Below are 16,472 nucleotides of genomic sequence, written 5' to 3'. Positions count from 1 at the left end.
ATGTAATTTATCTTTAAAATTGATCCCAGTACCAGAAGATGGGAGGGTGGCCAACTAACACCGATATTTTAAAAAGGTTCCAGAGGAGATCTGGGAAATTATAGACCAGTGAGACTGACGTCAGTGCCAGACAAAATGGTAAAGACTATTATAAAGAGCAATATTACAGAGCATATTCAAAAGCATGGATTAATGAGACAAAGCAAACATGGATTTAATGAAGGGAAATCTTGCCTCACCAATCTATTACATTTCTTTGAAGGGGTGAACAAGCATGTGGATAAAGGTGAGCCGGTTGATATTGTGTATCTGGATTTTCAAAAAGTGTTTGACGAAGTACCTCATGAAAGACTGCAGAAGAAATTGGAGGGTCATGGGATAGGAGGTAGTGTTCTACTGTGGATTAAAAACTGGTTAAAACAGAGAGTAGGGTTAAATGGTCAGTATTCTCAATGGAGAAGGATAGATAGTGGGGTTCCCCAGGGGTCTGTGCTGGGATTGCTGCTTTTTAACATGTTTATAAATGACCTAGAGATGGTAGTAACTAGTGAGGTAATTAAATTTGCTGATGACACAAAGTTATTCAAAGTGGTTCGCTAGAGGATTGTGAAAAATTACAAGAGGACCTTACAAGACTGGGAGACTGGGTGTCTAACTGGCAGATGACGTTTAATGTGAGCAAGTGCAAAGTGACACATGTGGGAAAGAGGAACCCAAACTATAGCTACATAATGCAAGGTTCCACGTTAGGAGTTACTGACTTAGAAAGGGATCTCGGCATTATTGTTGATGATACGTTGAAACCCTCTGCTCAGTGTTCTGTGGCGGCTAAGAAAGCAAATAGAATGTTAGGTATTATTAGGAAAGGAATGGAAAACAGTCCATGATGCAACCACCCCTCGAATATTGTTTTCAATTCTGGTCACCGCATCTCAAAAAAGATATAGTAGAATTAGTAAACGTATAGAGAAGGGCAATGAAAGGGGATGGGGCGACTTCCCTGTGAGGAAAGGTTGAAGCGTCTAGGGCTCTTCAGCTTGGAGAAAAGACGGCTGAGGGGAGATATGATAGAGGTCTATAAAATAATGTGTGGAGTGGAACGGGTAGATGTGAATCATTTGTTTACCCTTTCCAAAAATACTATTTTTTTTATTTTTGTTACATTTGTACCCCACGCTTTCCCACTCATGGCAGGCTCAATGCGGTAGGCAATGGAGGGTTAAGTGACTTGCCCAGAGTCACAAGGAGCTGCCTGTGCTGGGAATCGAACTCAGTTTCTCAGGAGCAAAGTCCACCACCCTAACCACTAGGCCACTCCTCCACTCTAGGACTGGGGGGCATGTGATGAAGTTACAAAGTAGTAAATTTAAAACAAATCAGAGAAAATTTCTTCACTCAACGTGTAATTAAACTCTGGAATTCATTGCCAGAGAATGTGGTAAAGGCGGTTAGCTTAGCGGGGTTTTAAAAATGTCTGGACGGCTTCCTAAAGGAAAGGTTCATAGAGCATTATTAAATTGACTTGGGGAAAATCAACTGCTTATTTCTGGGATAAACAGCATAAAATATATTTAACTTTTTGGGATCTTGCCAGGTATTTCTGACCTGGATTGGTCACTGTCGGAAACAGGATTCTGGGCTTGATGGACCTTTGGTCTGTCCCAGTGTGGCAATACTTATCCTATATAATAAAACGCACTCCAACATTCTGAAGCTGACTGCATGGCTGAGGCATTCCTGCTCTCTGTATCCGTCTCCTGAATTGACATCACATACTTCCAGGTTCGTCACAAGCAGAAGTGACCAACCACACGAGGTTTCTCGGCTTCAGAATGTTGGAGGTGCATTCTATTAAATAGGATTGGTCAGTTCCTTGAAGCACAGCCAGAGCTCAGCGTCCTGCACAGTAACGCTCAGACACCAGAGAGAGAGGGGGGGGGGCCTGACACCAGAGGGGGGGGAGGTATCTCTGTCACACACACAATCACAGTCAATGTCTTTCTCTCACTCTCACACACTGTCTCTCACACACTCTATGTCTCACACTGTATCACATTCACTCTCTATGTGTCACACAGTCACACACTCTCTTGGTCTCATACACTCAGTCTCACAGAGAGTCTGTGTCTCACACACACTCTCTGTCTCGCACATACTGTATCTGTGTGAAACACACTGTCTCTCTCTCACTGTGTCTCACATATGCACTTGCACACACTCTCATTCTCACACACACACTCTCTCACAGACACACTCACACCTAGACTCACTCTCTCACACACACACACACACACACACATACACTCGCACATTCACTCTATCTCTCTCACACAGTCACTCTCACATACACCCTCTCAAACATTCACACTCTGAGGAAAACCTTGCTAGCACCCGTTTCATTTGTGTCAGAAACGGGCCTTTTTTTACTAGTGTACTTATAAAATGGCCAAATACACATCCATATGGAGCAATGGCATTCAAGTAGCCAGCAGTGAACCAAAGGACCCTGGTTCAAATGCCACTGCAGCTCTGTGTGGTTTTATTTTTTTTATTTTGAGCCCTCCTGGGATGCAACCATCTTAATATGACTTTCCCTAATCCCTCTAGTGGAGAACTGCTCAATTGGATCACCGTTCTTTAACCCAGATGTGCTGGGAACCAGATGTAAAGATAGACATCCATCTTTATGGACATAGACATCCCTTCCCCTTTTAAAACCAGAGTTGAATGTCCATATTTTGGCCTCTCCCTTGCCCTGCCCAAAACATGCCCAGACCACGCCCCCTTGCCATAGGAATGTACTGTAGCTTTATAAAATTGGGATTTGGACATACATGAAATAAGGATGTCTAAATACCAGTTTTTAGATGTCCAAAACACGAATAGAGCTTTCAAAATAAGCCCCATCCTTTTGCTCTTCCCCTCTCCCTTCTTTTCCTCTTCCCTTGACTCTTGCTATCAGTATGATTGTGAGCCTTCCCTTCTTTTAATTGGAGTTCCTTTTGTTTTTTTAATTAATTTTAAATTGTATGTCACCTAGTCTTGGTCAGTCCAAATTTTGGCGATAAATCAAATGCTGTGAAGAACCTTAAACAGAGAAATTAGAAAAAGTACAGAGAAGGGTGGCCAAAATGATAAAGGGGGTGGATTAATTCCCCTATGAGGAAAGGCTAAAGAGATTAGGGCTCTTTAGCTTGGAGAAGAGATAGCTAAAGGGAGAGATGATAGAGGACTACAAAATAACAAGTGTAGTGCAATGGGTCAACGTGAATTGGTTGTTTACTCTTTCAAAAAGTACAAAGGCTGGGGGGCATTCAATGACACTAGTAAAAGAAGCCCGTTTCAGAGCAAATGAAACGGGCGCTAGCAAGGTTTTCGTCCCCAACACCCCGCTCCCTCCTTCCCTGGCCAACCCCTTCGTTGTTCTGGCATTGCTCCGCCCCCAACGTCATGACGTTTGATGCGAGGGCGGGGCCCAGAGCGATTTCCCCCCCCTCCCTGCCTCCCTCCCTGCCAACCCCTTCGTTGTTCTGCCATTGCTCCGCCCTCGAGGGCGGGGCCTGGAGCGAATTCCCACCTCCCCCGCCTCCCCCCCGCCAACCTCTTCGTTGTTCTGGCATTGCTCCACCCTTGAGGGCGGGGCCCGGAGCGATTTTGGTGGCTTCACCACCACGAACCTTCGAACCTTTTTGAAGGAAGTCAGAGCTTGGCTTCACTGACGTCAGTGTCCTCAGAACGTTGAGGGTGAGTTTTATTATAGTAGAAGATTACTAAGTATTATATTTCAAACAAATCAGAGACAATGTGTTTTTACTCTATGCATAATTAAGTTCTGGAATTCATTGCTAGAAGATGTGGTATAATCTATTAGTGTAGCTGGAACTTTAAAAAGCTTTGGGGAAGTTTCTAGAGCAAAGGTCCATAAGTCATTATTAAGATGGTCTTGGGGAAATCTGCTGCTTATCTTTGGGGATAAAAATATGGAAATATCAATTTTGGGGGAGGATCCTGCCAAGTACATATGACCTGGATTGGTCACTGATGGAAAAAGGAATACTAGGCTTAATTGACTTGTGATCTGACGCAATATGGTAATTCTTATGTTCTTACGCTCTCTATTCCTTCCAGCTGCCAGTTCAACATACAGTCTTCTGTTTCTGCTAAATCTTTCCCCATAGCTGACCCCTCCTTCCTTCTAACGCCGGTCCCTAAAACCAGTTTTTACTGCTTGCTTCACTTGTACTCTGATCCCTTTTTTTCTGTAGGAGCCAACACACGCACTGCGACATCACTTTGACTCAATGATCCTCGGAACTGTAAATAAACTATAATTGCAATGAAAACACAAGATAACTCCAAAAGTCTTGTCAAAGTAGAGTCTTATTCAATTGGCAGCATATTCTAGTAAAATGGAGCTATGGAGAACGTGGTACGGGCGGTTAGCTTGACGGAGTTTAAAAAGGGGTTAGATAGATTCCTAAAGGACAAGTCCATAGACCGCTATTAAATGGACTTGGAAAAATTCCGCATTTTTAGGTATAACTTGTCTGGAATGTTTTTACGTTTGGGGAGCGTGCCAGGTGCCCTTGACCTGGATTGGCCACTGTCGGTGACAGGATGCTGGGCTAGATGAACCTTTGGTCTTTCCCAGTATGGCACTACTTATGTACTTATGTACTTTTCCTGTGCAGACAGTAGTAACAAATCAAAACTGCAAGCTGTGAAAAAAAAAAAATCCCCAAAAGATAAGAACAGAAAATGTAAAAAAAAAAAATAAAACCTTTCCCTTTAAACACACAATCAAAATTATTAAAATATATTGTGAAACTAAGTGGTTTTGTTGCCTTCAGTCACAGGATATAACATAGGAAATAGTGGGATCTTTTTTCAGTTACATCAAATGTCTCTATGGTGCTAAAAATCACATTGTGAAAATGAGAAGCCTGGGTTCTATGTGTGAACATGATCTGTAACTTCTGAACACAGCTGACCTAGTTTTCTAACTAAATTCAGTTTTTTATCTCCTGAATTGCTTTTCCATGTAACTGGATTCCTCTGAGTTGTTTCTTTTTAATCTGTCAATGATGATAGGAAGGCAGAACCTTAGCTAAGTAATCTATATTTAATGAGCATGTAATAAAGCTGCAAGTTTTTCAAACAATCAAATTCAATATGGCGCCTGGATTTAAAAAACAAACTGAAGGCAGCCAATCAATAAGCAGACACATGATCGTCCACACCAATCACAAAAGAGGGAGCCACTTGATTTCTTCATTAAATCTTGTAGTAGTTATCTTGACTAATTTATAAATCCAGAATTGTTCCTTAGATGCCAACAGCTGGTCTCAATCCCCTCCCAATCTGGGAGCCAGCACAACATCTGATATTCACCACTTAAGATCCGTGATCTGATACCAGTGGCGCTGTGAGTGTTCCTGTTTTCAAACGACTCTTAAGTTCTTTAAGTCTCAATTTTATGCATCACTTTGTCCTTCTCATGTCCATTATAGGACACAAGTATTCTGATGCATGTCTTGTAGCCTGCAGGAAGAGGAGATTTAAAAGCAGAAATATGATCTTAATTACAGATCTTAATTTTTTTCCCCAAAAAGCATAACAATTATGATAGATTAAGAGCTCCATTTTACATAAAATATAGAGATCAGAACTGAGATGTCAAGTCAGGGTGTGCTCAGCTCTGGAGGTATTTTAGAAAAGGAGCTATCTATATGTATTAGCTGACATGTGCAGTGGGAGCATTGAAAATATGGTACAGACCCACTAGCTTCTACAGGGAGATATCAACATGTACACATGGAGGTGGCAGTTTCACATCTTCCAAGTGTTACGTATGTAAACGTTGTTAATTAAACATCAAGGCCACAGTTTGAACATGGTTTCATTTTGGAGGTGGACATAAACTACATGGAATTAAGGAGAATGACTCCCTTAATTTCTTGTACAATGTTCTTGCTGAAACAAGCACATTTTAAAAACCTATAGGTACCTTTGAGCAGGTGCAAGTCCCAGCATGGAAATTGTTTCCCATTCACATGTATTCCCTTTGTAAAATGGGGATTGCACATGTAACTCAGGTCTTGCCGCCACTAGTTCAGTCCCCAGGGTCAGGATAGATCCTACCCCTTCTCCAGACCTGGGTCACATTGCCATTCTGTTCTTATTTTTTTTTCTCTCCGCTCAACTCTCCAACTCACACCATCACTGCTTCTGTATTTTGAGCTTGGGGGTGGGTCAACGGTCCGCAATAGAAATCTGGAGTATTGGGAAATTCAAGTTGGGTTTTTCAGTGGTACTTCTTCAGTCCCAGGGAGCAAGCATCCTCACTCTCGCACCAAAGACCACTCTGTACTCCAAGGGTTTTTATCCAGTGTAAATCAACTTTAATGAACCATCCACAGCAGTTAACTGAACCAATAACAGATCTCTCTGTGCAACCTCTTAGCTTGTCATACCAATTCTCCAATCCCTTCAAGATTGTGAATTACAATCTCAGTCTCTCTTCATTTCATTTCACACTGTGTTTCTCCCGCAATTTCATATATAAAGCTCTACCTGTCCTTTACCCATCCTGGGGTGCTGATAATAATCCAAGGCTGCTCCTGATTCTCCTGATTACAATCCAATTCCTTCAGGCACAGACCCTCTTGGCTGAACACCTACCAGCGATGCACTTCTTGAGTTGTACCCTAGCCTTGAACAGGTTTCCCCCGTTCTGGTTCTTGCTCCTGGGCCGGGTTCCCCTTACCCACCCAGTGCTTACAGTTGTCACTGTTAAGGGCAGCAACTGCTCCTGAACTCAGCCTTAAGAACATAACCCTCCTCCCCTCCAAGGGTCCCAGTGGGGGTGCAGGCAACCAAAGGCCTTGTGTTCCCCACTGTAATCCCTTTTATTAAATCTAACTCCTCCCCAACTATAAATCATTGCTCAGAACACTCTTCTCCTGCAAGTTACCCTAGAACCCCACCCCCTTGAGCTAGATTACCACACCTCTCATATTTCAAACCCTTCCCTCAGTGACTCTGGAGAGTTCCACATACCAAACTTTAAGTAATCCCCATTATAATGGGGGATTACACACATGGAGGATTACCATATTTGCGGAGACAAAAAAAGGACGCACAAAATAAAATGCTGCCCAACCATCACCTTGACCCCCCACAAGAAAGCCAGATTCTATAAGCAGTGAAAATACTGGTAAAAGTAAGAGGTGCATTTTCTTCCATACTCTGCTAAATATAAAATTAGAAAAGATATACATTTCTAAAAAAAAGCAAACATCAATGAGCAGCATGTCCCTCTTTCCTTTCCCTCCCATCTATGAGCACCGTGTCCCCCTCTATTCTCCTTTCCATTCCCTTCTATCCATGCGCTGTATTTCTACCTTTTCCCTTCCCCCTTCCATGTACATCCCCATCACCAATCTTTTGTCCAGCCCCACCCTCCATCCATTCCACCATCCACCTTTTTTACAGCCCCCTCCCTCCATCCACCTTTTTTACAGCTCCCGCCCTTCCTCCCTCCACCCATCCACACAACTCCATCCATCCTCCCTGAACCTACTGTAACGTCCATGGTGCTCTAGAGGCCTGTTTGGGGCAGGAAAGAACCCCACTCTTTCCTGCCTACTGCTGCTGACCTGCTCACTGCCTTTTGAAAATGGCTGCTGAGACTTCAAGCAGTGGCATCACAAGATTTCCGTAGCTGTCTCACGAGGCCACCACTTGAAGTCTCAGCAGCTATTTTCTAGAAGTCGCTGCAGTAGCAGTGAGGAGGTCAGTGGTAGCAGGCAGGAAAGAGTGGGGGCGTGTTACGGTAGTGGGGAGAAGGTCAGCATGCCTGCCGGCCACTCTGCCAGAAACCCAGACAAACAGGCAGGCTGAAAAAAAAAACACCTGGACTCACAACAGTTCCCTGAAAAGGAGGACATGTCCAGGGATATCCGGATGTATGGTAACCCTACACACATGTAGATTGTAGTCTTGTCCTAGCCACACCGAAACCATGCCCAAGCCACGCCCACTTGACATTTGTATGTGGAGTGAATATCTATTTAAATTGTGGCTTTCTGAAATCAGTTTTTACTTCTATTTACACCTGGATATGTTTCTAAGATAATGGCCTGAGGCCTTAAGGCAGTAGTTAAAAGGAAATTTAGGATCAGGTTAATAGAGCAATAGCATCAAGAAACAGAGAAGGAAATATGAAACATCTTGCTTCTTATTGAAAGGAATGAATTCAGTTGTTAAAATTGTTATTTCTGTGTTGTAAACCACTTTGAATGGATATCCCGGGAAAGTGGTCAATACATTTTTAGAAATAAATATATAGCAGCATTAACTAGACATTCTCTGCTTTTCATTGGGACTCGGTTGCACCACATTTATTTATTAGGATTTATTTACCGCCTTTTTGAAGAAATTCATTCAAGGCATTGTATAGTAAGAATAGATCAAGCATGAGCAATAGGCAATTACAGCAGTTAAAATATTCAACTAACAATACAAAGTATGGCATGGTATAGTACTTACAATGTCAACACAATACGTAATAGAACATTTTAATTGATAGTGAAGGGTAAGGCAAATAAAAATAATAAAATAATTATGTTTAGAAACTAATGCTGCTCAATGGAGTGTGGCATGTTCCCCAAGCGTGTACTCATGCATTGAGCTAATCCAGGTAATCTGATGTGTTCTCCAGCACATACAAATAACATTTTCTTAGAAATGTGGTATTTGCCTTGAGAGAGAAGCGCTGATGTCTAGCATTACAAGTTCAGGTCTCTTTACTATTGTACCTGTTTTGTAACATGGTCATTGCTAAGTACTTGTGGGAATATGTGAATAATCAGACCCCAAAAGATTCAGTGATGTGACATGAATTTTCCTGTGTTGTCTGTCATTGTGAAATATGCCACGCCTTATTCTAGCATTTTTTTTCCTCCCTTCCCCCTTTTCTTTTCTTAGTACTCGTGAAAGCCTGGCTTCCAACACTTCCAGTATTGTTGAGAGTAACCGACGTCAGAACCCAGCACTCAGTCCCGTGCATGGTGGTGTCGGTCCGACCTTCAGCTTTCGAGCAACTACTGCAGGCCCTTCATCAACCGATGCTGAAAAACTACCAAAACCTACTGCCTGCCTACAAGCTTCTGTGACAAGTGTTTGATAGCTTCAGTGCTTTTGTCTCATCTGATACAGCAGTTTGCCGCACTGGGACTGGTGTTTACATCTCTGGGAAATCTTAAACACTGAAACTGCTTGCCCTGTAGACTCGCAGACATCCACAGTGACCCAGTTTTCATTCCAGAACATTGCTTTTTCACATTTACAGATCTGTAGCAACTGAATAGCTGTAGGAGGCATAATGCCATCTGTACATGTTTGCATCACTTAATTGTAACTAAGCACATATATGAAAGTCTAGACACTGTCAGTATAAGCTGCATTTTCAATGTCATGCAGTATTGAACTCCACTTATAAATGCCACAGATTGTGGTGCCCCCCTCCCCCCAAACCCGGTCCACCTACAGTGGTGATTTAAACTATGCCACAGAGCTGATCAATATGTACTTCAGAATCTGAGCCGCACGTGGAAACGTATACAGCAGGGAGTCACCCTGAGGGAAAACCTGTGCCAAATAGAAAAGGCTTCAGCTGTCAGTGAATTATTTATATGCTAGTTCCTTTCATGATGAGATTGGGAAATACACCACGCAAGAATCCATGCAAGCAAGCAGAAAAGTTTCATGTCTTAAGTGTACGTATCATTTGAAAAGTTTTACAGTGGACACATGTTTAAAAAGTTTTGGAACCTGAGGTCTGAACCTTGGAAATGCAGAGGTGGGGCAGGAATTTTATCTACGGTTGACAGAAGCTAGAAATGTGGACGTCATTTGGTACTGAAAGAAAAAAAACATGAAAGTTTTCAGTGATTTCATTTTTGTGACATGACTTGTGTTCCTAGTCTAGTACACTACTTTTAAAGGGATAATATAATTATTTTGTTTAAGCAAAAAGGAGTTCTTTGTGATACAAATGGCAAATGTGGCCTGAAGTCTTCATTTCTTTCTAATGGAAGGATGTAATTCTATTTTATGTAACATTTCAATAAAATGCCTAAATTAGGCTTTTTGAAAGTGACATGATTTTTAATGGTAAACAAAATATAAGGAATGCTATCAGTACCGGGCCTTCAGTTAAGCTAATTACAGTTTACCACTATGAGGGTCTGTAAGTCAAAGGGGAGATACAAAAGCTTTTGAACAAAAAAATGTCATGTCCATTTTGGTGGCTGCAGTACTTGGCAAAGTGAATTCTCCGCTTAATGGCAGATATTCCTGAGATGTACACAGATAGATTTTAGAATGTATTAACTCCTTTAATAATCGAACGTGCTGAAAGAACATTTTCATGTACAGCATTTCTGTTAACACGAAATCAGTAACGAAAAAACCGAAAGGTATAAAATACAGTATTGAATGATGAATTGGCATATGGAAGGTTACAAACTCTGTGGAAAAATGTACCTTTTTTATATTTAGCATTTCAAGCTTATGTGAGCAGAAAACAGGTTTGTACTGAAGGCATCCATTGTAATAATATCTAAAAATACCTACCTAATAATCAACTGAAGTGTTTACAAAACTAGGTTGAATTTCTCTGTTGTGTTCAATATTAAAGGGTCAGCACAAATCTGTTGGCATTTTGCACACTTGATATGTATTATTATAATACATTGTGTTACCTTTAAGGGTTTTGTTCTGTTCTTTTTTCTTTTTTTTTTTTTGCATATATCTACCTCCATAAATTTGATGAAATTTGCGTCAGCATAAAACTGTATTTTGAAAATAAACAAAACCTCGTGAGGTTTAAAAGAAAAAAATACTTTGCTGAAATATTGTCATGCCGTTCTTTTGCAAATGTCAGTGGTTGTACAACAAGTCAATTATTTTCCATAGCCATGATTTTCTCTTAGGATTCCAGAAAAATAATCGTATTAGAAACATATAGCTAATACTAATAAAATAGAAGTTGAAGAATTGGCCTCCACTCTTTGTTCTTGCTAAAGTTTCTTCCCCAGGTCACCAGGTTATCCAGCAACAAGTTTGAGAAATGAAGGACGTGCCAGATATTTAAATTGCCTCTCTGTAAATTCTTAGATTAGTTGGCACAGAGGTTACTTCAGTCAAGCAGACTTCAGCTGAAAGAGGTCAGAATTTCTGTGAGTGACTGAATGTGATTGCTGCATTAAGCAAAATGAGTAAATGTAAGGAGGTTTTACTGTGTGCTAGAAGGGAATTTTGCAGCCAAGACTGCCTTGTATAAATGTGTTTGCACTGAATTTTTTAAAGTAATCTCTGGTTGCTGTAAAGGTCATCCAGGACGGATGTTCTGTTTATATTGTATAATATTTCATATGAAATAATTACAGTCCATGATATGTCTTCCCTAATGTTACAGATTTATAACAGCACATTTGTAACATGGTTTTTATTGTATTAGTGTACCATACTGTAAATGTTTACTTGTCATGCTTAGGTATAATAACTTAAAAGGAAAAAAAAGAATAGGGATTTTTTAAAGTCTATATTTGAAAGTCCCTCTCTATTCAGTAATATTGTATTCATGTTCTGTAGTTTTGTGTGAAATATCCATTTTGGATTGTTACTTTATAAGATATTAAATAACATTTGGTTATATGTTTGAAGTTGGCTTTTTATACCAAAAGGGACAGTTATATAACACTGTTTATACTGTACCTCTTGCATTCAATTTAGTATCATTACTTTACAGTAAATTAGAAAGACATATCAGACTCACATTGAGGTGATTTCAAGCTACTGTTATTAAAAGTAGCAGTCAAAGAGAGCCTATGTATATACAGTTTGTTTTTATTATGAAGGTGTGTTTTGTTTTGGGATGGACAAAGGTGAATTTCAACATTACATTGCGTTAAATGGTGCTAAACTTAACAGGCCAAATTCAGACCTGTGCTGCAGCCTTCATAACATCCATATAGCAAGAACTGATACGCTAGAGCAAGGGCTCTCAACCCAGTCCTCAGGACACACCCTGCCAGTCTGGTTTTCAGGATGTCGCCAATGAATATACATGATATAGATTTGCATATAATGAAGGCAGTGCGTGCAAATCTAGCTTATGCATATTCATTGGGGGATATCGTGAAAACCAGACGTGTGTCCCGAGAACTAGGTTGAGAGCCCGTGCAGAGAGGACTTACATCATATCTTGCACACATCTTGCTTCTCTGTAGGAGAGATGTACTTGAAGCCCAGGTGTGATTCTGGTTTGAAATAATTAAAATTCTTTGGCATTCCACTGAGAATAGCCCAGTCTATGGGTTTTCTTCCTTTCCATTATGTAAAAATGCACTAGAACTGAGATAGAAGCCTCCTTCCTGTATACGAGGTCTGCTTACTTCCTCTTCATTTGGTTTTGTTTGCCTCCAGCCCAATGGACATGAAATGCCAAGTTAAAAATATAGAAAGCCAGCAGGCTTGCCTTTTTCTTTAGCCTGCTGGGGAAAAGGGGAGCAGAGGTTGGGCTGTGGAAGCCTGATTTAGTTTGAAAGGCAGAAGGGCATCCTGGCCCAACACTAGCTAAAGTCATTGGCAGATGGTTTCCCAGAGTAGTGCTAAATCTATAAAATACTCTTTAAATTTTGCTTCAGACTGCTAGAGGTGACGCCGCGCCAAGGTTTTGCCACGGTTAATATGTATAACAAACTAGAAGCCTCAACTCCCCTGGGGGAAGTCGTAGACTTTAAAACCAACTCAAGTGGGCTTATCTAGCACCAACTTCTCCAAAAGACTGAAAAAACAGCAGTGGAAACAACTCCCACCTGGGAGAAAAAAACACTGCTGAAAAAAGCAGTCAACTAATGCAGTATCCATTGACATGATGTCTGCTATAAACAGTCTCAAAAGTTCTTCTCTCTTAAAATGCGTAAACTGTCGCATGATACTGTGCTAATTCCAAAAGAACTTCACGCAGGCACTTCTCTGCTCAAGCGCGTCACTCCGTTTCCAACACGGTCACTTGAATGCTTCAACCAGACTTTAAACAAACTTCCTCAAGTTCGTACATTAGCACAGGTTCATCATCCCCGACAAGGGTCCCTTTGTTTCATCAAGCTGCATCAGGAGGCATCTATTAGCATTCTTCGTCTCCCTGGATTTTGTTAGAAGTGTCATTTGTCAACACTACTCCCTGACTGCCTACACTCATATGAATGACAACAAAAGAATGAAAAGGTCACAATATAAAATTCTTTGGGAATCAAGTGTTGTATTGGTTATACCCAATCCAGTAACCTGAATAGGAAGTGCCCATGGGACAGATAGATGGCTAATGTGAGTAGAACAATAGTCTCTATTAATGTGATAGTTTTGATCTGTCACTACTTAATGAAAGGAGGACAACCCATAGCCTAGGTTATTCTGATGGAACTTAAAAGATATGTCCTTAACAGGTAGGAAACTTTGGAAGTTTCCATTTTTGCTTTGTTTTTGGCAAGACAAGACCATTGAAGGATCATTGGTAGAACTGTGTTTGTAATCCACCCCACTCGCGCAGAGCTTTGTGAGAATACATTTGAGATGTAGATAGCAGACCTTTTCTATTTTTTTATGTGTTATGTCCCCATTTCTGTCCTAAAACAAATTTCTCTTTATTCCAACATTTTTGGCATTCTCATTTATTGATGTGTAGGGGAAAGAGTTGAAAGTGGCACATTTAAAGCCTGAAAGCTAATCAGAACCTGGACTCCTTGGTGAGTATTGCTGATGCAAAGTATATGGACAGGAATGATCAGTATATTCTCTACCCATTAATAGCTAAGGTTTTAATTCAATATGTGAAGAAGTGGGTTGGGCCTCTGTTTTCACCATTTCCCTAATTAATTTATTGCATGTTTTTGCCTACTTGTCAGCGTTGTGCTGTCTGTGATGCTTCAGCTTAATCATAGGCAGAGACCATTGGAATCTTTCTTAGTTCATTCTTTCCTGCCTAGTTTCTTCATGTAATGTACTATAAAAAAAAAAAAGACCTCTGTTGGAGATGGCCTGGTATTATAATTGACCTCTAAATAGATGGAAAATAATGAAAGATGATAAAAACAGATTAATTGTTGATTGTGATTTAAAAAAAAAGTTTACTGACTTCTCAACTATTGCCACATTTATAAAATAAACATTTTACAATGTGTGGACTTTATTGATTGGCTTTTAATTGTCTGTTGTAAAGGTGATTTGTTTCCTTGATGATGGGATGGAACTGATGCAGCACAACTTTGACACTACAAAGTATGTATTGTATGGTCATTATAGGTAATCTGAAATGTATAATGAGTCAAGAGGCCACTTGACCAAAATACTGAAACTCCCAACACCCTAGATGTATTTTAATATTGCCAAAACACAACCTGGAATGTCTCAGTACTGCTGTAATAAGCATGCACTGTGGAGCCAGTAGCCTAATGGCATAAGACTAAGAATCAGGGAAGCCAAGGGTGAATCCCTTTGACATTCTTTGTGATCTTGGGCAAGTCATATCACTCTCCATTGCCTCAGATAAAAACTTTTCAGAAGGCATTCTGAGAAAAGAGGAAGCTTCACTGGGTAAGTGATTATTACTTTGCAGGGAGACGTGGAGGGGTATTTTCGATAAGATGACTTAACCAGACTTTGAATGTTTTGCTGAAAATGTCCAAAAATCAAGTAGTGAACATGGCCATTTTCAAACTTGAAAAAAATCTGTCTTTTTGTTTCGAAAATGGCTGTTTTCTAGACACTTTGTGCTTAGTATGTCTAACTTTTTAGACATTTTCTTAAAAAAAAAAGTCCAAGTGAAAAACGCACAAAATCAAGCCACTGGGATGTAAGAGGAGCCAGCATTCTCAGTAGACTGGCCACACAGACATCCCAGCAGAGCAGTGGGGCACCTAGGGAACACTGCAGTGGACTTCACATAAAAGGTCCTAAGTACACACCTCACGTCTACCCCCTCCAAAACCCACCTACAACGTATTGTACCCAACTATACACCACAATAGCCCTTATAGCTGCAGGTGTCACCTATATATAGGTACAGTAGGTTTTTGGTGGGGTTTGGAGGGTTCACACATTCCACCACAAGTGTACCAGTTAGACTGGGATATAGGCCTGGGTCCCCTTCTCTACAGTGCACCGCACCAACCACTAGGCTACTCCGGGGACCTGCTTGCTGCTCTAATAGGACTGGCTATAACATATGTAGCTCTTATAGAGGCTGGTATGTACTATTTCACATCTTTGGGGGTGGGTGGGAGGGGGTCATTGATCACTGGGAGAGTAAGGGGGAGGTCATGCCTTAATCCTCCAGTGATCATCTAGTCATGTAGGGCACCTTTTTGTGACTTAGTTAAGATTGAAACAAGTCTACACCAAACCACCCAGCTTTTAGCCCTGGACATTTTTGCTTTGTTCCATTATGGCAGAAAAATGAACTGCATAGAAAACAGTGGGAGGGGTTTAGTGACCACTGGGGGAGTAAGGGGTGTCATTCCTTTATTCCTCCAGTGGTCATTTAGGGCATTTTTTTGTGACTTGGTCATGATTAAAACAGGTCTAGAGCAAAACTTCTAAACTGTAGCCCTATGTGTTTGGCAGAAAAACGTCCAAAGTGTTAGGAATACCCAAATCCCACCCATAACACACCTCCTTGTGATTTGGACATGCTGCAGACAAACAGCTTAGAAAAACATCTAAAAAATGGGTTTCAAAAATAGCTATTTGGACATTTTTACAAGAAAACTGCCCATCTGCCGGTTTATTCCACTTTATGTTTATTTTTCTCTTTTGAAAATGAGCCCCTTAGTGATTTAAAGCTTGGGATAGAAGAGAATTTTTAGGTTTATTGATAATCTGTTTTAATTAAATTAAATTAGTAGCTTGTTTAAATAGTCTAACATGAAATCACATGATGCTTTGAGTGAAGGAGACACATTGCTGCTGTTCTCTGGAGGCCCTTCTCTAAATTTCTTATTTTGGCGATTTAATCATATCCGATGGTTTCAGTCTTTCTAGCTCCCGCTGTGGAACTGTATGGACAGATTCTTCCTTATCCCATCTCGAAGCCTTAAGGCCATGAAAACTCCTAGGAAAAGAATCACCTACACGGCTCTGAAGATAAAATGGCGGCCACGCTGAGCCCTGCGCAGACAGCGACTATGGAAGATCAATCGGAGAAATTCACTGCAGTAGTCTCTCGGGCACTGGCTCCTCAACTCTCTCATCAGAAGCAAACAGGCGCTAGAGGCTGTTAGCATCCTACTAGCTCCTGTGTTTGCTACTGCCCCATGATCGGAGCCCCCAAGCACACGAAACAACGTGCTTGCAGGCTCTGAACACAACTTACATGCAAAACAGGGCTCTTAGCACAAGTAGCATGT

General features: G+C 40.9%; 1 protein-coding gene across 2 annotated transcripts in view; it reads left to right on the top strand.

Moving 5' to 3' along the window:
• Nucleotides 1-11,652, top strand: part of STOX2 (storkhead box 2) — a 456,320-nt gene extending 444,668 nt beyond the window's left edge. For both annotated transcript variants that reach the window (XM_030191511.1, XM_030191510.1), the window contains exon 4: nt 8,989-11,652. In XM_030191511.1, coding sequence (XP_030047371.1) covers nt 8,989-9,187 — 199 coding nt within the window. In that variant the 3' untranslated portion in view covers nt 9,188-11,652. The remainder of the gene's footprint in view (nt 1-8,988) is intronic.
• Nucleotides 11,653-16,472: the final 4,820 nt, after the last annotated feature.

The sequence above is a fragment of the Microcaecilia unicolor genome, chromosome 2, assembly GCF_901765095.1.
Source record: "Microcaecilia unicolor chromosome 2, aMicUni1.1, whole genome shotgun sequence".
In the NCBI taxonomy this organism is placed as follows: domain Eukaryota; kingdom Metazoa; phylum Chordata; class Amphibia; order Gymnophiona; family Siphonopidae; genus Microcaecilia; species Microcaecilia unicolor.
This window is presented reverse-complemented; position numbering and strand designations above follow the sequence as displayed.